At 48.5% G+C, this 21409-nt stretch overlaps 1 protein-coding gene across 8 annotated transcripts in view; it reads right to left on the reverse strand.

Annotated features, from left to right (window-relative positions):
* The window catches only part of UBR4 (ubiquitin protein ligase E3 component n-recognin 4), a 128553-nt gene that overhangs the window by 12288 nt on the left and 94856 nt on the right, over window positions 1-21409 (reverse strand). For all 8 annotated transcript variants that reach the window (XM_079912598.1, XM_079912599.1, XM_079912597.1 and 5 more), the window contains 20 exons: window positions 20779-20908; window positions 20498-20655; window positions 19646-19755; window positions 18783-18924; window positions 18001-18082; window positions 17231-17404; window positions 15093-15214; window positions 13934-14131; window positions 13185-13265; window positions 11249-11336; window positions 10606-10733; window positions 9614-9721; window positions 8976-9095; window positions 8126-8316; window positions 7514-7687; window positions 7051-7150; window positions 2827-3045; window positions 1801-1914; window positions 665-807; window positions 76-201 (listed from right to left, as the gene is read on the reverse strand). In XM_079912598.1, the coding sequence (XP_079768724.1) occupies window positions 76-201; window positions 665-807; window positions 1801-1914; window positions 2827-3045; window positions 7051-7150; window positions 7514-7687; window positions 8126-8316; window positions 8976-9095; window positions 9614-9721; window positions 10606-10733; window positions 11249-11336; window positions 13185-13265; window positions 13934-14131; window positions 15093-15214; window positions 17231-17404; window positions 18001-18082; window positions 18783-18924; window positions 19646-19755; window positions 20498-20655; window positions 20779-20908 (2708 nt within the window). The remainder of the gene's footprint in view (window positions 1-75; window positions 202-664; window positions 808-1800; window positions 1915-2826; window positions 3046-7050; window positions 7151-7513; window positions 7688-8125; window positions 8317-8975; window positions 9096-9613; window positions 9722-10605; window positions 10734-11248; window positions 11337-13184; window positions 13266-13933; window positions 14132-15092; window positions 15215-17230; window positions 17405-18000; window positions 18083-18782; window positions 18925-19645; window positions 19756-20497; window positions 20656-20778; window positions 20909-21409) is intronic.

Raw genomic sequence — 21409 nt, forward strand, 5'->3', positions numbered from 1 at the left:
CGGGGCTGACAGCTGATCTTCCCCCATCTCCTGGGAATCCTCTCTTTTCTACCATGCAAGATGCTCCACACTCACCTTGCCAGACAGGTGGCAAAAGCTGACTCAGGGACATGGGGCCCCCAGACGGGAAGGAGACCGTTGCACTTAGTGTTGGCGTTCTGAAGGGCGGCACTTTCCCACTCTTCCCGGCCTCGAGCCAGCCTGGATTGGGAGGAGAGCAGGGACGAGTGACTGCTGGAATTAATCTGGCAACCAGGCACCTGGGCGCGTAGGGGTGGAGGAGGGTTTGCTGACACTAAGGAAGTGCTGGCCCGTGTGCCTGACTCTACAGAGAGGAGCAGCCGTTTGTAACCACGATGGTAAATGCCAGCTTCACCGCCTCTAGTAAGCAAGGCTGCTCTCACCAGCCTTGGCCCAAAAGCCAAGAATCTTTTCCAGATTATATGGCAGGAATGGCACTTGGGCCTGTATGGCTGAAGGTAGGGCACCATACTTTGCAGAGCCTAAGGAAGAGAATTAAAGCCTCAGGGATGGCAGTCCCACCCCCTCCCAGTCCAGGGCCTCTGGCGAGCTGCCCGCTCCCCTGAAGTCACACAGGGCTAGTACTGAAGCACACGCAAGGGGAGGCCTAGTGAAGGAGCCGCTCCGCAAGAGCCAGGCCCACCTGACGGCAGCCAGGTGGCAATCGTAGTGCACGATGTTGAAGTGGGACACGGTGCTGTAGCCCTGCTGTTTCCGGGGCTTGTTCTCCATCTCCTCTAAGGCTACCCGCTTGGTGAAGGTATAAATGCCCAGGACCTTGGTGGGCTGCAAAGATAGATAACATAAAAAGGAGGAGAGGTGAAACTCCAAGGCAGGCTGTGAAAGGAGGTGAAGCAGAGCAGAGGGGCCCCGAGGGTCTACGATCCTAGGAAGGGATGCATTCAGGAAAGGGGGTGATGGTGAGCCCCTCAGTCCTAGGAAGTCCTAGGAAGGGATGCATTCAGGAAAGGGGGTGATGGTGAGCCCCTCAGTCTCCTGGTTAAGCACTTGGCTGGGCAGAGCCCCAGTGAAATGAGGGTTGTGGGGAGCAACTGAAATAAAGTGGATGCTGCGAGACAGAAGGGCAGAAATGCGAGCCTGAACGGTCCCTTCCTTTTTGCTTCTTTTATCTGAAAATGAAGAATAAAGTGCCTTCTTGTTAAGTCACTTGTTTTTCAAAACTGACCAGAAAGCTCCAAGGAGCCTGTGTCACAGCAGGACTTACAGGGCTTGTGGCCCAGGGTAGTGCCCCTTCGACAGGCTTGGGCGCTAAGTAATAAATTCAAGCTGGAGAGGAAGAGGGATGACTTTTAGGCCTTTAGGGGAGCAAACTGGTCACTTGCTGTTGTGCTCCTTTGGGTGTTAAATCGAGTTAGGTGGAGCCCAGAAAGCCAAGGTCCTGACCTTCTCCCCAGGTTATCTGAATATGGAAGCAGCATGATGTGTTTTTAAAAGCCCCAGGTCTGAAGTCAGAAAAGCCTGGGCTAGAACTCTGGCTCTGCTACATGAACTTTGTTTTCTCATCCATAAATTAGGGCTTTTTACAGGTTTAAAGATAAAATTACCCAGTTTACATAAAGGCTCTGGGCACAGGGCCTGGCACACAGAAGGGACCCAGTGAGTGGTAGCTGTTGATGACGATGAAGACTACCGTTCAGATCAGTCTGCCTTCCCACCTTTAGAGAGGACAGCTGGCCCTAAGATACGAGCCTTGACTCTGGCCTAAGAACAAAAAGGCCTCAGGCGAGGGAGGCCACCGGGGCTTGGGACTGACCGCACCTGGAACTTGTACCCCTCCCTGCAGATGCAGCATGTGAGGCCCGGCTCCTCGATCAGCTCCTCCATCTGCTTCAGGAGCGCCGTCTTGGTCACGACCTGGCCCTTCTCATTGGTCTGTAAGGGGAACCCCAGGTGGCACGTCAGACAGGAATTTCCACGCACCCTCCCACTGCAGCTTGGGGACACGCAGGCACAGGGTTGACCTTCCACATACATGAAAAGGACTGCTGTACTGAAAGGAAATCTCTTTAGTTGGCTTCTAATGAGGGTAAAGACCCAGATTCTCCTGCTATTCTCTTCCTACAGGAACCACTGAAGCAGAGGAAACCATCCAGCGAGAGCCCTGGCAAGTTGCCACTTGCCAACAAAGAAGCCCCCTTTCTTTGCGCCAGCAAGACCGACTCCCGGCTGACAAGGGCCGCTGCAGCATGAGTCATTTACGGTTCCCATGGGAGTTTTAAAACTGCCGACACTCAAGTTCACTGGTCTGGAGAAGGCCCTCACAGGACCTCTGCCTCCTCCAAGGTAGGACAGAAGAGCACAGAGCCCTTCTTGTCGAACAGACCCAGGTTCAAACGCCTGTCAGCCACTTGTTAGTTATGTGCCTTGCTGATTTACTTCACCTCTTAGCTTCAATTAGTTCATCTGAAAAATGGGTGTAAAATCAACCTCTCAGAAAAGCACATGAGGGCTTAAATACAATCTTACAAGGAGGCTGCCTAAGCACAGTGCCTGGCATATAGTAAATCCTTGATAAACAATGGTTATCACCATTTTTAATGCTTCTGCGAACTTGTTAAGTCATTTAACCTCTGAGCCTCATCCGTATAGAACAATGATAGTCACACATCTAAGGGTTGTCGGGAAGATGAAAGAAGGTGAAGCACCTAGCGCCGTGCCCAGTACACCGACCCCCTGCCCACAGCGTTCACCTTCACCATCCCCAACCCCAGCTCTGAAACCCCAGAGCACAAATGACTGTGCCACAGGGTAGGCAAGAATGCGGGGACCCGGGCGTGGCTGTACCGTCATGCCCAGCGTGCCCAGAGCCTTCTGCCTCATGGCCATGGCCATGCGCTTCTTCTCGGCCCGTGTCTCCCTGCGGGCCGCGTCTATCTTCTTGTTTACGTCAGGGTGTTCCCGCAGCGCCTCCAGCAGGTTCTCTGCCAGGGTCCCAATGCCCTCATCGCTGGACACCTGCTCCAGTTTATGCAGGTTTGTAATGGAGTCGGTTCCGATCAGAACCTGTTAAGAAGGGACCAAAGAGATGAAGGCCTCCAATTATGTAAACAAGTGTTCTTCTCAGGAGCTTAAAGGTTTAAAAAATGTGCACAATCTCATGTCATCTGCTTGGTTTCAATCAGATTCTCTGATTTTACACTTCAAGAGATTCGGACAAATGGAGGAGGTTAGGCTCTGCCACCAACCTCTGACTAGTCACCACGCTCTTCAGTCTCCATAACCCTGTCTATGAAATGGGGGCAGGCCAGGGCCGCCATGAGGATTAAATCAGATGCCATACGTAAAGTGCTCAGCACGGTAAAAGTGAGAGGGGCTCAGATAAGAGTCCCTGGAGAAGCAGCCCCTGATGAGGCCTCAGTGGTGAACTCAGCAACCACACCAAGCAAAGAAGGCCCTTGATGTTCACGGGGGCTGTGCTGAGCTCTTCATCCGCGTCCACCAAACCCAGGAGCACAGCAGTTTTCTCGACCTAGGGATTCCAGATGTACAACTACACGTGGGAGTGGGGATAAGAAAAAACTTAGAAAGAAATAGATGTAAACAAAAACCTCCTGTGCTTAAAAATGCCGGCAGCTGCTACACGACAGCACCACACTACCCACAGGGGTGGGAGAACGTCACAACACTGAAGGCAGGGGGAATCCGCAAAAGCTCTCCAGGGGAGCCCACTGTGAAATCCGCTCCACCCCATCACTGGTGAGCTGACGCCAGTTACCACACAGTTGACGATAAATCGACAACAACAAAGCCAACTTGCAATGTGAAAGCTCAGCACTCAACTCAGGTCACTCACTAGCTCATAGATCTGTTTTCCCAGCAGGTACGCGTCCACTTCATACCTCAGCGAAATGACAGGCTGTCTCGTCTCATGCTCCTCAACGCTGAACTCGTAGTTCAACTGCCTACTGAATACTCCACGGGTCCCCTAGACTTAACATTCGGGCTGTGTACTGTGTGCACGTGTGTGCACACACGTGAAGCTCCTACCCACCTGAGGCTTACACTCTAGTTAGGAGGACAGAGCACACACTAATAATCTAACATCACAGACTCTCCTCCCCCTCACTCACTCCCAAACCTCCTAGTTCCCCATCTCTTTCAATGGCATCACCACTCCTGTCACTCAGTCCAGATACGGAACGGAGTTCTTGATTCACCCAGCTTCTTCACTGCCGACGTGCAATCAATCTCCAAGTCCCATTTATTCCACCTCCCAGATCTCTGTCGAATCCACTCACTGTCCACCTCACTAACTGGAGTTCAGCCGCCATGGCTTCTCACCTAGATCACAATAAAAGCCTGCCAACTGTTCTTCCCACCTCCCTTGTCACCTCCATCCAATTCATCCTCTAGGGTACGGCCAGGCGCACTACCCTCAGGAGAGAATCCACACTCTCCTCCGTGGGGCATGTGATGTGGACCCACGCTTACATCTCCAGTGCCGGCTCTTGCCACGTCTCACCTCCAATGCAACTGCTTTCAATTCCTGGAATGCTTTAAGCTCTCTCACCTCTGAACCTCTGCGGGCGCCCTATTCTCCTGTTAGAAATCCCCTTCCCTTTGACCCCTTCCACACTGCATTTACCCCCAGCTCTGTTATCACTATGTCCTCGGCTCTATCTTCCACCAGACAGTAAGCTCCCAGAGGGAGCTGTGACTGTCTCATCTGCCAACGTTGCCTCAACCTAGCGCAGCACAGGTACAGGACAGGCACTACATAAATACGTGCTAAAAGAGAAGTGAATGGTGAGAAGTATGAATGCCAAGTATCTAACTAGACGAAGCCTTGTTTTTAAAAAAGAATTCAATTTAGTAACTAAGAATAAGCTTGGAATCCCCTGACCTGAGTTCTCAGGTCAATGTGTTGCCACTGGCCAAATGACAATTCCGTCCCTTGACTTACCCACATTCAAAATAAAGATGTTACAAGGATAGGGGGGAAAAAAATAAGTGAAAACTCTTACGTAGGAAGAATTATCCGTAAGGTGTAATAATTATGACTATTTCCACTGAACTGAACAAAAGTTGAGTACTATGGTTATTTGAGTGAGACATATGGAAGAACCTTTACTGTAGCCAATTAACCACATTTTTGGAGTGAGTTATCAGAACAGATCACTAAATGACAATGTGGAACTATACTCAAGATAGACAGCTCTAAACAACCACCAAAAAATGCAGCCCTGAGGACTCTCAAAACTCAACACTGAAAACACAAACACTACTACTAGAAAATGGGCAAAAAATATGGACATACATTTCACTGAAGCAGACAGACAGATGAAAGACATGAAAAGATGTGCAGTGAGTGTCATTATCCATCAGAGAAAACAAATTAAAACCACTCTGAAACCATCACTCTACGTCTATCAGCACGGCTGACGCACCACCAAATGCTGGCGAGGATGCGGATAAAGCGGACCGCTCGCACCCTGCCGATGGGAATGTGAAGCGGTGCAGCCTCTAGAAAACTGTTTGGCAGCTTCTTGTAAAACAAAATAATGCAACTACTACACAAGCCAGTAACTGCAGTCTTGGGCATTTACCCCAAAGAAATGGAAACTTATTCACAAATACCTGCACGTGAACATTCACAGCCACTTTATTCATAGCAGCCTCAAAATGGCAACAACCCAGACACCCTTTAATGGGTGATGGTTAAACGGGTCACGGTGCACCCCCGCCATGGGCAATACTCAGCAGTAAAAAGGAACAAACGACTAATACATACAACAACCAGGACAAACCGCCAAAAAGTTATGCCGAGTGAACAAAGCCAATCCCCAAAGGTTACATGCTTTATGATTCCATTTAGTATACAACATTCTTGACAGGACAAAATTACAGAGATGGAGAAGATCAGTGGTTGCCAGGGCAGGTGGATGCGGCTATAAAAGGATAGGGACTTCCCTGGTGGCACAGTGGTTAAGGATCCGCCTGCCAACGCAGGGGACACGGGTTCGAGTCCTGGTCTGGGAAGATCCCACATGCTGCGGAGCAACTAAGCCTGTGCACCACAACTACTGAGCCTGCGCTCTAGAGGCCGCGAGCCACAACTACTGAGCTCACGCACCGCAACTACTGAAGCCTGTACGCCTAGAGCCTGTGGTCCGCAACAAGAGAAGCCACTGCAATGAGAAGCCCGCGCACCGCAACGAAGAGTAGCCCCCGCTCACTGCAACTAAAGAAAGCCCTTGCACAGCAACAAAGACCCAACACAGCCTAAATAAATAAATAAATAAATAAATAGATAAACAAACAAACAAATAGGACAAGAAGAGGGATCCCTGCGGCAAGGAAATGGTCCCGAATCTTGACTGCATGGATGTCAATATCCTGGCTGTGATAAATTTCCTATAGTTTTGCAAGGCGTTCCCATTGAAAGAAACTAAGTAATAGGTACGCACGACATCTCTGTATTATTTCTTAACAACTGCGTGTAAATCTACAATAATCTCAAAATAAAAAGTTTAATTAAAAAAAAAGAAATCCAGACTGGCCACCTGTCTGGGCCAATTAGAGTTTGTGAGAGTAACAGATAGCTCAGCCCAGTGACTATCAGGAAGGAGCAATCCGGCGGACAGGGTTGGGCCTCCCTGAGAACCAAGTTTTTGGCTGCCTGGGGCAGAGCAGAAAATGGTAGTGATGGCATTACAAATGTCCCAGGGACTACAGCCAGAAATCGAAACTCTTTTTACCCTCTGGCCAGCCACACCCTCACAACTGCTGCTCAGCTAAGCCGTGAGATAAAGAAGCCCCACATAAGAATGAGTTGAATGAGGAAATCACAAATGAACTCAGTCCTGTCTGCACACAGAGAGATGAACCAGATGACTTCTGAGAGTCCTTCTAATCTGGGAGTCTTATATATTAGGGCAACTCCCATCTCAAGGCTAATCAAGGTGGTTACCTTCACTCAGTCGTGGCAGATGAGGAGAGAGGGTGTGGTTCCCTCCCACGACGTGTCCTGCTCCAGAATAAGGCCCGCGTTGCATGCTGGTTACTCACCTGGGTGGCAGGGTGCTGGATGGCCAGCCCCCGAAGAAGTCTCAAGATAAACGGCAGGGCTGGGCGAGACAAAAACTTTTTCCAGATGTCCGCATCCAAACTGCAAAGCAGAGAGAGGCTTATGAGCAGGCCAGAGAAGCAAAGGCCACCTAGAAACCGGCTGTTGATTCTGGCTTGTTTAGATGTGACCCTACAAGCGTACCATAAGGAATCACAAAGGACCACCCAACTCAGCTGAGAAACCAGATTGAAGTGAAACCAGATAGAAGTTTCTGTTCCCTCGAAACAGAAGCCAACAAACTGCCATCCTCTCCCACAGCCCCAAGGGCTGCAGAGTCACCTTGACAGCTTCCAGAAGGGAGGGAGACCCCAAGGAAGGCAGAGGGATGCCAAGACGATGAAGGAGAAAAGGAACCAGGAAGAGGGGAAGGAAAGCAGCCCCTCTGACAGCGGTGCCGCTTACTTCTTGGCACTGGGAATGTGCTTTTTCATATAGTCAAGTGCATTCTGGGTGATTCCCTTCTGGAGAATCAGATCCTTTAGCTGATGCCCATTGCTGTTGTTCTTGATGCCAGCTGCGATTTTACAGAAGCAGTCCAGGAAGACTTTATCATCACCACTGTGATCTTCGTCATACCTAGGAGGAAAGAGCAAAGACCCCGAGCGTGTGAAAGGAGGAACAAAAGCCGATCACGTCCTTTTCTTGGTTGACAAGCTTCAATGGCATATAGGATCAAGTGTAAACTCCTGAGCATACCCTTCTCATCCGGCTCCTGCCACGCCCCCCTAGCTCCCAACCCCGTCTTGCATTTTCATGCTTTTGCACACATGACTCCCTCCAGCTTGTCGTATCTCCTTACCGTGTCACCAACCACTTCTTCTCTGCCTCACCAGGTGCTACTTTAACACAATGTATTTTACTTTTTGCCTCCCCAGTTAGACCAAGCCCCTTAAAGGCCAGACTAGCACACAAAAATCTAATAGAAACTCATGTGATTCTTCCTTAGTCTCACAGAACTAGTTCAGGGTTTTCACAGACACTCTCGTGTAGCTGTCTGAAATCTAAGCAACATACTTATCAAAGCTGCAGTATGGTTTGAACCGCTCCACCAAGATCTGCATTTTCTCCACCTCCCCGAAGGACAGGTATGGGATGATGCGAAGCAGGCCCTGGAGCACGCTGGGGTTGGAGCGAACAAAGGTGCTGTTGATCTGGTCCAAGAGCATCACGAGTTGATCTTTGTCACCCGTCAGGAGGAGGTTGCCCTGCAGTAAGAGAGAGGATGGGAGGCCCGCTAATAAGGTTGGGACTTTGGGGCCCTTAATGGTCATCCATTTCCATCAGAGCCATCAGAAGTAGCCCTAGAAGAACAGTGTCTCAGCACTTCCTGGGGAATTAATCAGCAGTGTGAGTTCTACCTCATAAATTAGTTTCTAACTTTCTGCGGTGGCTCTGTTAATAGTCTCAGGTGGTCAAAATATACCAACACAATCTTCCCCTCCCCCGAGAGAATGCAGGCTGCCTGGTATTCATTTGGTCATATCTCTAGCCAAACCATCAGCACCAACAAGAACAGGAATGTGTGGGTGTGCTAAGTGGAGAGAAACTGAACTGGGAGCTGCAGACCTGAGTTCTAGGCCTTCAACTGTACAGTAACCGACTATATGATATTGAACGGCTCACTTCATCTCTCTGGGCTTGGAGCTTCCTCAACTGTGAATTGAGGGGTTGGACTAAGGCCCTTGTCTATCAACTGGAATAGTCAGCTTTGTTTCCGCTGAATCCAGATTTCAGGCTTTAACATAACGATGTCACCGTGAGCTGGGCAGGTTCAATCACTCTTGGTTGACACAGCTAGACACAAACCAGCCAATGGCTGGCAATGAGACGATGTCTGCGGGTGGACAAACCGGGCTCCACTCACCTTGTCCTCACTCAGGGGCTCAGCATTGGACTCATCCAGAATGATCTCCATAATGCTAAGCACCTGCTCGGCCACAGCTGCACCACCACTGTCCTTGCTTTCTTGCTCAGCTACCAGGGCCTGCAGGAGAAGGAGGCCCAGTCACTCTAGGGACAGACCATAACCACTCACTGCTCATGGGATCTGCTCCTCAAGGATGTTCTTTGTGGCATTACATTCCGGAAATTCTGTGCGTGCGTGTGTACGTGTACATGCATGGAGAGACATGCAGTGTGTGGGTTTCTGAGGACAGTGAAAACGACGTTTCGGTTTCTTTCTGGTTGCCCTGAGGTGAGTGGCACTACTTTCCCACTGGGGTGCAGTCTGCGCTGGTGTAGGGACTAACTTCCTCTCGCTTCTCATCTGAATTCAGGAAAGAAACAAGGACACTCTTGGGTGTCATGGCAGCAGCACAGGGTGAGCCAGCAGGAGGATAAGGAACAGCCTGAATAATTCAAGCCTCTGTGCCCATCAGTTAGACAGAAAGGGCTTGAAAAGGCCACAAATCCACTTCACTTGAGCCCAGAAGTGAGACGTCTCCCCACCCAGGACCCCCCACCGAGGCTCATGCTTTGCCTTTTGCAGCCCACACTCTTTACCAGGTTGAGAGTCCCCAGCATGACATTCAAAGTGTTCATTTCCAGCTTGACCAGCTGCTGCCGGTTGACTTTCACCTTCACGCAGTAACTGAATAATTTCAGCAGCACCTGACAAGAAAAGCCAGTCAAAACCCATGAGACCATCTGAGAGTGAAGACATGGGGACAAGCAGGAAAGAAATGTCCAAGAGGGGTCGTGTACAATCAGCAGATACTCCCCCTGAAATACAGAGGACAGCGAAGTTTCCTTAAGGAGACACGATACGGTGGCTGGGCTCTCCTGTCAGGCTTGCATCTCAACAGCAATGTTCTCCAGCAGTAGCTCCCGTGGGCTGGATATATATATATCTCTGCCGTCTCTAAAACTATGGCAAGGACACTAATTCCTCGTGGAATAGGTGATGCTCTGTTGTCTTGGGGGAAATGCCAGTACTAACTCAGACTCTGAACTAATACCAGTAAACAGAAAGATCCCAAAGCTCATGGCCCGTGGGGCTCAGAACCATGTGGCTCACTGAAAACATGGGTGCAATAATGTGTGTTCTCATGTTCCCTGGAGGTGAAAACAATAGTGTAATATGTATGATGCCTTTAGAATCCTCTACTCTTCCCCAGTGAGATAGCTGGATGAATAACCAAACAAAATCCTACAAAAAATTAAAGAGTTACTTACAGAATCCATTTTAAAAAGCAGTAATAATAATAATTGACACAAGTGCAGCTTTTTGGGGTAAGACAATTAGACACTGGTTCCACAGGTGACTAAAGAAATATAGCAGAAGGCTTGCTATCACGCTGGTTTTTCGGGAGGAGTCAGCAGGGAAGAGGGGAGTGGGGGAGGGAGCCTAAAGTGCAGAGAGGGCCAAGGAAGCTGTCGGGTCCTTCACTGGCTTGCACTGGTCCACGGCACCATGCTGCCCCCTAGGGTTAAATGGCAGGGGTCACAAGCTTCTGTCCATGGGGGCCTCTCCCACTTCGCTGCCTCCAACTCACTGTTAGAAGGTGGCGTCCCTGCTTGAAGTCTTTGATCCCTGCCAGTCTGTTAAGCATGCATTCCAGGCCCTCACACTGGGCCATCACACCAGCCATCTTATACACTTCTTCTTCATCTTCTTCTTCGTCTGGAAGAAAAGGGAAGCCAAGTAAAACTGGAGGTGAAGCCAGGAATAAAGCACAGCCCTCTTCCAGGCCGGTGGCTACTTCCCTTTTCCGTATCTCCACTAAAGAACGTAGCCAATAAAAGGGGTCAGTATTGGATATCAAACTTCACTGTCTCACTCTTAGTAACTTTTTTAAAAGTTTAAGTCACTTAAAATTGTTTACTCAAATATGTGAAAATACACGCATTACAACCACTAACGAAAAAAACAAAAACAAAAACCCTAAATAAGGGGCCCTGAACACTCGTTTGTTGCTCGCTCGCCCCAGCGCCCCCCCACGGTCCCAGCGGTATCTGAACGGGGCCACTGATAACCGTGTTTTTCCTCAGCCAGAGGAGTAATCCCCCCTCAATTCTGAACAGAATTGCAAGAGAGCATCTGCCCAGACTGCCCCCAAGTTCCAGGTCGTGAACTGCTGCTCAGAGCTCCCAGTCCTCAAACCGAACGTGCGGCGGCGTCTGTGGGAAGGGCCGTACCCGTGGTGGAATCCAGGGACTCGATAAACTCCTCGGTGGCGTCGCCCAGCAGCCCCCGCATCCGGTAAACAATCCTCATGGGCTCTCCCTGAGCAGACAGAGGTGGAGAAATGTGCTTGTGAACAGGCCCAGAAAACGCAAAGGACTCGACACCTGGTCTTGCTTAATGCTTCGGCGGTGTGGACAACTTCTATTTCTCTGCAGGGTCTTAACCACAAAATCTAGAATCCAGATGCACTACAATTCACTTACTGGAAAGAAAGCTCATTTTATTTAAGGTCTACTACAGGCCAGGAGTTGTGTGAAGCATTTTACAGACACTACCTCACTTAATTTCATTGAAACTATGTAATAACTATAACAACTAGTATTTATGGTTTTTACTCTGCGCTAAGCCCTTTGCTAATTAGGCACTTTATATTACCCTTCTATACAAGGTTACGCAGCTTGTTCAAAGTTATCCAGCTATAAGCCCAGTTCTGTTTCCAAGCCTGTGCCTCCTTCAGGAGTATAAATTCTTTCTAATCAATAGGGACCACTACTCAAAGGATCAGGATGAGGGAAGTCAATTAGATCAAAGGGCTGCGATTCAAGTCTCAGGAATCAAAAGCAAGAAAACAGAATACACCAATCTCTGCCTAGGGAGATCCTGAGGTCTTCATATAACCCCACAGCAAGGAGAGGATTCATCCAAATTTCCTCAAGCTAAACCTACAACCTGAGAGAATGACTAGAAATAAGTCTTGTAAATTAGAAGATTCCAGCAACTTTCCTAAACTGGAGGATCATGAGACTTCACTCTCCACCAGGTACCAGCTTAGGCACTCTGCACAGGTAGTATTATCCTCATTTTGGAGGTGAGAAACGGAGGCTTGAAGTTACATTCTAGCAAATTAAGTGGGAGAGCAGGTACCATACTAATCCAAGCTGCCTGCCTCTAAGCCATGCTCAGCTTCAGGAGACGAAACCCTGGAGGGAGAGGACCTGTCAGGCCAGGTCCCAGAGCATCTCCAGCTGTGGAAGCCCAGTGGGAACTAAGAGAGGGGACAGCCATAGACCATGGACAGAAAGAGAGAGACACAGAAAACAGACCCTTGTCTGTAGCTGAAGAGATGGGCTGCTTATCAGGGAAATGGGGGATAAAGTAAAAAGGGAAGCTGATGAAGGCCCGGATAAAAAGGTGCCACAAACTCCGGACTTCGCCAGAAGAACCCCTTGGTGGATTAAGCACATTAATGGGAGGGACAAATGATCCCCAACTTCTTGCCTCCTGGTTCAAAAGGGGAGGCTGACGATGTGTATTCTTTGGGTTCCATACCACCATTTACAAGGGCGCCCAGAGAAGCTTGTTCTGAATTTTTTAGGTGCATCAGGGATTAAATCTGTATGGTTGTTTTGATGCTAAAATGTCAGTGGGGGAAGTGGAGTATCTGACTTTTATAAGCGGACAAATGGTACTGAGGTGGCCAAAAGGACCACAGCACCATGCTTCCTTCATTTCCCTTTTCCACTCCTTCAGAACAACTGCCTTTTGAGTCTCAATTTCCCAACTAGTAAAATAAAAACTATGCTCCTCGACACAGTACTGGAAAATGTTCTGAAAAGTGAGCAAGCCCATAATAGTTGAGATTAATCTCAGTCAAGAGGTGTCCACTCTTGACAGCAAGCCCTCCCCATCACCGGGCTTCCTCAGACTTTGCCTGGGCCGGCTGCACGGCCAGGAAACGCTCACCCCTTCTGAAACTCCTCTCCCCTCACCAGTAAGCTGCCTCACAAGGAGGACAAGGTGACCGGTTTTCTCCACACCAACACCGACAGGGGAAGTAAAGGTCCTTACATGCTGCTACCACCTGGGCAAGTGACGATGAACAACGGCTCTTCCTAGTACAAGCCTGCAAGTCAAACCACACCTCCAAGCAAGAAAACAAGCACATACCTCATTCGTGGTACACCAGACCTTCTTGTAAACCTCGGCCACAGGAAGGTCCAAACTAATGATTTTATTGTTCACTAGAAGCTGAACAGAAAAGAAAATGATGCTGTTATTTGGAAATAATTGTAAGGCAAGTACATTTCAAGATCGAAGGGCGCTTTATGGCATAGCGTCTGTGCGTCAGGGACCCATCGACTCTCTCTCTCTAAAAAATGCACGTGTGTGCGCAACACGCAGAATTTTGTGCGCAAGTTCAGGGGTTACAAACAGCTTTAACCCAAACCATGGACTCCAGGTTAAAAAACTGCTGAGGACCTTCTCCCATCCTGAATCCATTTCAGCTCAGCACCAAAGAAGACAATTTTCTCTATTTCACCAACAAGCTTTTCACCATGTATACGATAACGCCAGACCCTAGTGTTGTCTGCCAGAAGGTACCAGATACAGGGCCAGAAATCTGCACAGGGGCTAAAGTGCCAGTATTTAGGGAGCTTCATTAACTTAGAATCCCTGGAAAGCCTCTGCCACAGCAACAAGAACAATAAAAGCCTGCGCCATGACAAGCAACAGTCACCAACCATTTGCTTCCCACGTGCCAGGCAGTGGGCAGAGCCCTTTACAGGTAATTACCCTGAACACCAGGTGGGGTAGGTAGGTGGAGATCCTTAGCCCGCATTTACAGAGGCCCAGTGTTAATCGGCTCCTGAGGGAAAGGAACCCTAACCATGACAGTGGTGTCCTATGCTTGTTACCTCCATTCCACTATCATCCTCCAGAAGAGCCACCAAGTCACAGTCCTGGCAAATCTTGTTCTTTATATCCCTCATGAGTGGCCCAATGCCTGGCTCATTGCTGCTGTACGGGTTCCCAGGCATCCTGCCCTGTAAGAAGTCTTCTTGTTGGGGATCCTTCTCCAGGGTCACAAAGAACTCAGTGACTTCATTCTCCTCCTAAAGGAGAGAAGAAAGCAGAAGGGATGACATAAGTATACGTGCAGAGGGATGGCAGAGACCTTTTTGATTTAGACCATGCTACCTTGCTCACGGACACCCTGAGGAAAACACACGAAACTCATCCAGCCCCTTACACATTTAAAGACATAAAGGATAAGAAGCTCAGAGGTGATTCAAAAAATCCAAATATAATTCAAATAGCCTTAAATATCAAGCACGTCCTCTGAAACTTAAGGGGAGATTAGAAGGGAAAGCCTAACAACATAAGCAGACGAGGAGTGACCCATGAAAGCTGGATCACTGACACGAGGGCAGAGAGGGCTCTCCTCCTGCTCGTCTCATGTGATGCCAACCAATCTGGGGCCAGATGACTTTGTCCCTGGTGACCCTCCAGTCAAGGAAAGGGTCTTCTCTATATTATACAATATTCAGGCACGCCCAACCCCACTGATCGCTCATCATTAACTGACGATGCCGGGTTCTTCATTCTTCCTCAATAACAGGAGGGGATCTTTGGATCATACCACGCTTCTATATAGTTCGGGCTACGGAAACAAATACACCGGCATCCAAGCGTGCACAAAACATGGGCAGGGAAAGAAGGAAGAGGGTGAAAATTTCCTCACGCCCTAGCTCAGCGTTGCTTCTTTCACAGCATATTGGATTAATACCAGGATTTGGGCAATGGGAGGTTAGACCTAGCTCAAAAAGAAAGATTGATTTTGACTTTGAATCTAGGAAATGAGACCAAGGAAGGTCTTTAGATTTCCCACCATGTGGAACGGGAATATTATGAGGTTGCTTCTGTTTTACATGCGGTGCTTCCTAAAACACTGCCTGAACAGGCCACCGTTGGTAAGATTACCCATGACTATAATGAATCACCAAGAGGCTTCATGGAGAAATGGCTCATGCTGACACCCCGAGAGCCACGGGAAGCACCACTGCTTATGCTTACAGGATAGATGATGCTGCAGAGCCTCTCAAAGATGAAGACGGGAGTCCGGTAGTCATCCAGATTGTAGCGCTTGGCTGTCTCAATGCACACGGCCATGAAAGCCTTGGTTTCCGATTCTGTACCTACCAGAAATCAGTGTGGCCAAGTCAGTTAGGAAAGAGCTTCACACACGGAAACTAAGATGAGACTTTAAATGAAGTTCCGTCACTGACAGATTCTTTCTGCCTAGCAAGTCTTTCAATGTCCTATGTGGCAATATCAGTATTTCAACTGGAAACCTGAAGCTGACTGATTCTTATACTCAGACCACATTCCATTTGAAAGCCTTAATACCCAAGTCAACACAGAGCATCACAGTTAGTTGTGTACACGTCTTGCTCCCTCTGGGAATTATAACCTTGCATCCTCTTGCCCAAAATAGATACCCAAAAATGTCAAATAATGATCCTAACTGCATTCCAGTCAAATCAAAAGGAAGTTACAGTTTTCAGTTTCATTCTAAAAGGTTAAGTAGATCGCCCTCTATAAATGAAAGAGATAAACTTCAAGTCATATATGCAAGTGCTGTAGTAACGCTCTTGAAAAGGGTCCAGTTGTCAAGGTCACAAACCAGCTCAGCAAGACAGCTGAAAATGGCACCAGAAGGACCTCCATGTCTGGCAATACAGCAGACTATGTCCCCTGACCTACTTTCCACTCCTCCACTTAAAAACAATTTAAAATATTGAATAAAAAGGTATCAGTGAACTGCCACACTAGAAAAGAAAGCCCCAAAATTAAGAAAAATTGGGAACCCAGGGAGGTTAGCAAAGCACTGAGGTGAATTTTTGCCATGAGCTTTCATTTCAATAACCTGCCAGGATCTGAGAGCTGGATACACAGCCACAAATCTGCCAAGGTGGAGAATCTGGCAGGAACCACCCCACTATACACATACATGTAAACCTGCTTCCCCAAAAGAGCTACATCCTTGGTGTAAGGGTCAACTAAAAAGAACTCTCCCTTTCCCCCAAGCAAATCAATGAAAGGACATTGTCTTCCCTCAAAATGCGGCACTGAGTAGAGGGGGAAAAAAAATCTCCAAGAACTCACAACAAGCTGTTCCTCACAGGCGTTTGTGGCTCACACTATCTAGGAGGTCTGAAAAATCTAAGGTTAGAACTTTGTTGAAGGCGGCCCTGGGATGGCTGTACCCTGAGATGCCTCACAGAAGCGGTTATAAATCTTCTCTGGAAAAACCCACCTTTGACTCGGGTCCTAAAGAATTTCCACAGATAAACCCTCAAAACACGAGCTCACAGTCAAAAAAATCACAAAATGCAAAAAGATTTAAGGCACCATAAGCAAGAGCCAAAAAAACAAACAACAGAATTAGATCAATAAATACTTCAAATTTTAGAATCATCAGACACAGAAATAAGTTTGCTTTGCTGAAAGATTATGAAAGGAGGAGGAAATGTCAGTAAAAAACTAGAGACTATAAAGTCTACACAGAACTGCAAGAATTCAATGGGTAGATTAAAAAGATAACAAAGTGAAGAAAAAATTAATGAACTGAATGACACGGTACAGGATGGAAGACATTATCCAAAATCAGCATAAAGATACAATGAGATGGACACTATGAAAGAGAGAAGACGACACAGGGAGGACAGAGAGTGGAGCTCCACAAGGACAAGGAGAAAGAAGAGAGCAGAGGCAACTGAAGAGATGATGGCTGAGAATCTTCCAGCACCAGTGAAAGACACCAACACGAGAACTTTTGACCTCTTCCCACACTATGAGTTCAATATAAAAAGTCCAAACTGGGAACTCCCTGGCAGTCCAGTGGTTAGGACTCTGTGCTTCCACTGCAGGGGGGCACGGGTTCGATCCCTGGTCGGGGAACTAAGATCCCACAAGCTACATGGCACAGCCAGTATAAAATAAGTCCCAAATGACTGAGGCCAGCAATGGAATTTTACAACCCCAAGAACCAATAGTCTCAAGAGAAATTTCTTCTCCTTCTTTCCTTGAATGTGAGATGTTTGCTGCCCCTGCTCTGGCTCTGAGGAAGTTGGGGAAATCAGACCAGTGTACCTAAGTGGAGCCAGAAGGGACATGGGAATCTCGGGCTGCAGGCTGCTGGGTGGTGCTACCTGTGGTCATGTCCTCCAGCATCTCCAGCAGCATGTCCTGGGTCTCGTCAATCAGCTTGGTCCTCTGCACCACCAGCTTCCGCAAGCACAGGTATCCATTCAGCACAGTACCCACCAAGCGACTTTTAAAGTGCCTTTTGATGGATTCCACCTCCACGAAGGAGGAAAGAAGGCCTGTGGGGACAGGAAAAAGTTGCTACAAGAGTTCTGAATGAGAATTAAGCAAAAAAGGCTTAATTCATCCTCAAAAGATGACGGGCAACTCAAAAGCAGGGAAACACTATCTTTGTGCTTGGCATGGGGCATGCTCAATGATGTGAACTGGTCAATAGCCAACAGATGCTCAAAGACATAAAGCCATCCCTGAGGAGAGGGCTGCCCTGGTGGCGCAGTGGTTGAGAGTCTGCCTGCCGACGCAGGGGACACGGCTTCGTGCCCCGGTCCGGGAAGATCCCACGTGCCGCGGAGCGGCTGGGCCCGTGAGCCATGGCCGCTGAGCCTGCGTGTCCAGAGCCTGTGCTCCGCAACAGGAGAGGTCACAACAGTGAGAGGCCCACGTACCGCAAAAAAAAAAAAAAAGACGTAAAGCCATCCCTGAGGAGAAAAACGCAGACCTCAAAAGTGCAGTGTGAAAAAAAAAAAAAAAAAAAAAGTGCAGTGTGGTCAACATGAGAGAGAAGAGAGTCAACCACAGCAACCAAGGAACTAAGGGTCAGTCCCCAAACTATACCCAGGGTGCCCTAAAGGAAGGGCTGGGAGGCTCTCTCTACCTGTGAGACTCTTGAGGGCATAGCCCTGCTGCAGATCAGTGCTCAGGGTGGCCTCCTCCAGGGCCAACAAGCGGGCTATTTCCTAAACAGGACAATAAGCACAGTCAGTGTGACAGCACTGCCAACGACACTGGTCCACCCCACCACTGGTCCAGGAACTGGCAGCACCATCTTTTTATTCTAATGCTCTCTCAAGCTGAGAGAGCATTTGCAGAACTTTGCAGAACTCCTTTCCAAGAAGCCAAGGACAGTTGCAATGACGTTAAGGGACTGCTTAAAAATGGAGAACAGTCCAAGTGACCCCAACAGACTGCATAACCTCATGATGAACACAATGAAGTCACAGAAGTAACCACACGCAGATCTCAGAAATACTGCAGGGTCAGTTCCAGACCACTGCAATAAAGCGATTACTGCAATAAAGCGAGTCACACAAATTTGTTTTTTCCCATGAATATAAAACTCATGTCTACCCTCGACTGTAATCTAGTAAGTGTGCAATAGCTTATGTCTAAGAAAACAATGTCTATACCTTAATTAAAAGACAATGTTGTTGGAAAAATGGCGCTGATAGTCTTACTTGATGCAGCGTTGCCACAAACCTTCAATTTATCAAAAACCTGCAGTCGCCTGCAAAGTGCAATAAGGCAAGGTATGCCTGCATTTTCAACAAATGTTTCTTCTTGGTATAAAAGAACACTACAAAGTTCACGCAGAGAAAGAGGACAACGAAAGCAGAGCTAGGGAAAGGGGCTCTGCTGGGCTGGGTGAGACAGAGGTACCTTGGTGATGAGGTTGCCCACGTAGGGCAGGACTCCTCGAGCTGCCAGGTAGACTTTCCAGTGAGCTGAAGTGATGAGCTTCTGGTAGAGCGCCAGGTACTCGGCGGCACACTCCCCGGCTACGCTCAACTCGTCCAGGTAACTGCCATGGAGGGACAGGCACTGAGAGAGAACTCAAACAGCTGCAACAGTCCTGACAGCTCCTCTTTGCTTCTTCCATCTTTCATGCCTCTGCTGTCCTTCACTCCCTCTTCCATGGAAGGAAGGGGGTGGGGCGAGAAAACCCCAAACTCCCCACTCGGGAACTCCCCACACTTGGGGAAAGCTCAAGAGCACACAACAGGGAATGCAGTGCAACAAACTATACACGTTTGGAACAATAAAGCACCAAAATATGAATGGCGGTTATTGGGGCAGCACGAGTATGGCTGTGACTGAGTCACTCACAAGGTAAGTTTACCAGAGTTTAGTGGCCAATAATGTGGGCTTTGGAATTAGACTGCCTGGATTCAAATCTTGCCTTCCAGTAGACAAGTTAATTAACCACTTTAAGCCCAGATAAGGATTAAATGAGACAGTGCATGCCAAGCACTTATAAGCTCATAAGATCTCAAAAAATACCAGCTGCTGAAATTCTGCTGCTCTATCACCACCACCACCACTGCTACTACCACTACAATTGCACTATCACGACAATTCAGCTTTTTAGAACTTTTTTGTTTCTGTGATCTTCTACAAGGAATGAGCCAGTTACAGAGCACAGGTGCGCCTCCAGTCACCCTGATCTATGGATTCCCCTGGGAAAGCGGGAAGGGCTCGAGATGAAGTCCAACCACCCTGCCCATCCCACTCTCAAACGGTACCTGGTGAGGAGGTCGAGGACCTGCTGCTTGCGGCTGGGAATGGTGGCCAGAGCTTCCACTATGGTACAGGCTGCCTGCCGTGCAGCCTGCGTCGCGGGAGTAAAAAGCACCTGTGGGGTATGGACAGAAGCCCCGGCTCAACCAACAGCCTCTCATCAGGCCCCGCAGGGCACGGTCAACTGCCGCCCATCCAGAGGAAGTCCTCTGAGTACCTCTCTAGGAAAGGTTAAAGGTAAAAATCACCAGCTAACACAAGATCAGACTGCTGCAGGCTGGTAAAGAGGCTGCCTAAGAGCCACCTTCTTCATGGAGATTTTCTCTATCAACTACTTTGGAGAATGTACCCAAGATGACTGAAGTAGGAAAAAAGACAAGCAGGAATTCTCCTTAGCAAAGACAGCTATAATTCTATTTTGGGGACAGCTACACGGTGAACACTTAACATTTAATGTAAACCAGTTATTTATGTTATGAACCAATGGACAAATGAATTCTCTAAAATATAATTACTTTAATCTTTAAGAACATTAACTGGAAAGAGGAAGAGGACAGCAGAAGATATGAAAGGTGGAAGGAGAAAGGGGAGTACAGGCACTGAGGCTCAGGTCCGTTCAGTGGTCAGGGAGGAGACCAGAGATCACGAGCTTGATGAGAAGGCGGAAAGAGTTCTGTTTCGGCCAGTCCACCACGCTGGCGGCGGCAACCGAGAACCTCTACCTATGTGGAAGGAAGCAATAATAACAAAGAGAAAGAAGAGAAAGCAGAGCAGACAAGTGGGGAGGAGTAGAAACACCCTGCTCGGGATCTGAGGCCAGCGCAGCAGGGCGAGGGGCGCAGGGGACGCTCACTCACTTGCCGCAGCCAGTTGTTGTGGCCCAGCTTGAGATCCAAGGGGGAGGTCCTCTTCCCCCGACGACTCAGGAACTGCTTCCACCGCCACACGTACTTCTCAGTCAAATAGAGATGGTGGAGCTCTGATTTGCTGGGGGACTTCCCGTTGCCATCGATCCCTGGCAGGCAAAGGGGTGCAGGGAGAGGTAAGGAGAAGAAAGGGACAGAAAGGGGGGGATTGTGGGGCTGCTGGGATGGGGTAGGAATGACTGATTTCTCAAGTCTTGAAGAGACAGACACACCTCTGATAGGAAGACACTTCTTCCAGGCTTCATAGGATGCCTTGGGGTCTCTCTTGAGCCAGAGCTGAGCCTGGGCATGGATCTCATTGCAGTATGGCTTAACTGTGGTAAGGGCCTCGACAGGAACATCCTGCAGGAGGAAAGCGGACAAGGTGAGAGAGCTTGAGGGCACATCTGAGCCACAGCTGCAATACAATAGCACTGGCACCCCAAGGGGACATATGCAAAGGCAAGAATGTTGAAGGATCAACAGTCATGTCTTTTATGCCCCCGTATGTTCCTTTAAAGCATTTTGATCTAATTTAGCAGTAGCAACTCCATGCTGAGCTTAGGGTCACTGATTTTGACTGTGCAGGGTAAGGTGTAACTGGCTTCCTGCAGACAGTCTTATAGCCACATATACTAATTCCTATCCCAAGGCTGATTTGTAGTTTCCCAAACATAAATCTTCAAGGGGTCACTAAGCAGCCTCCAGAATTTAAGGAGCCATAACTAGTCCCAAGGAGCCGACACAGCAGAGCCCCAGGACTCTGGGTTCTCAAACTTTTTGACCTCAGCATCCCATTACTCTTAAAAATTACTGACTCCAGGGCTTCCCTGGTAGCACAGTGGTTGAGAGTCCGCCTGCCAA

Source organism: Stenella coeruleoalba (assembly GCF_951394435.1).
Source record: "Stenella coeruleoalba genome assembly, chromosome: 1".
Lineage (NCBI taxonomy): Eukaryota > Metazoa > Chordata > Mammalia > Artiodactyla > Delphinidae > Stenella > Stenella coeruleoalba.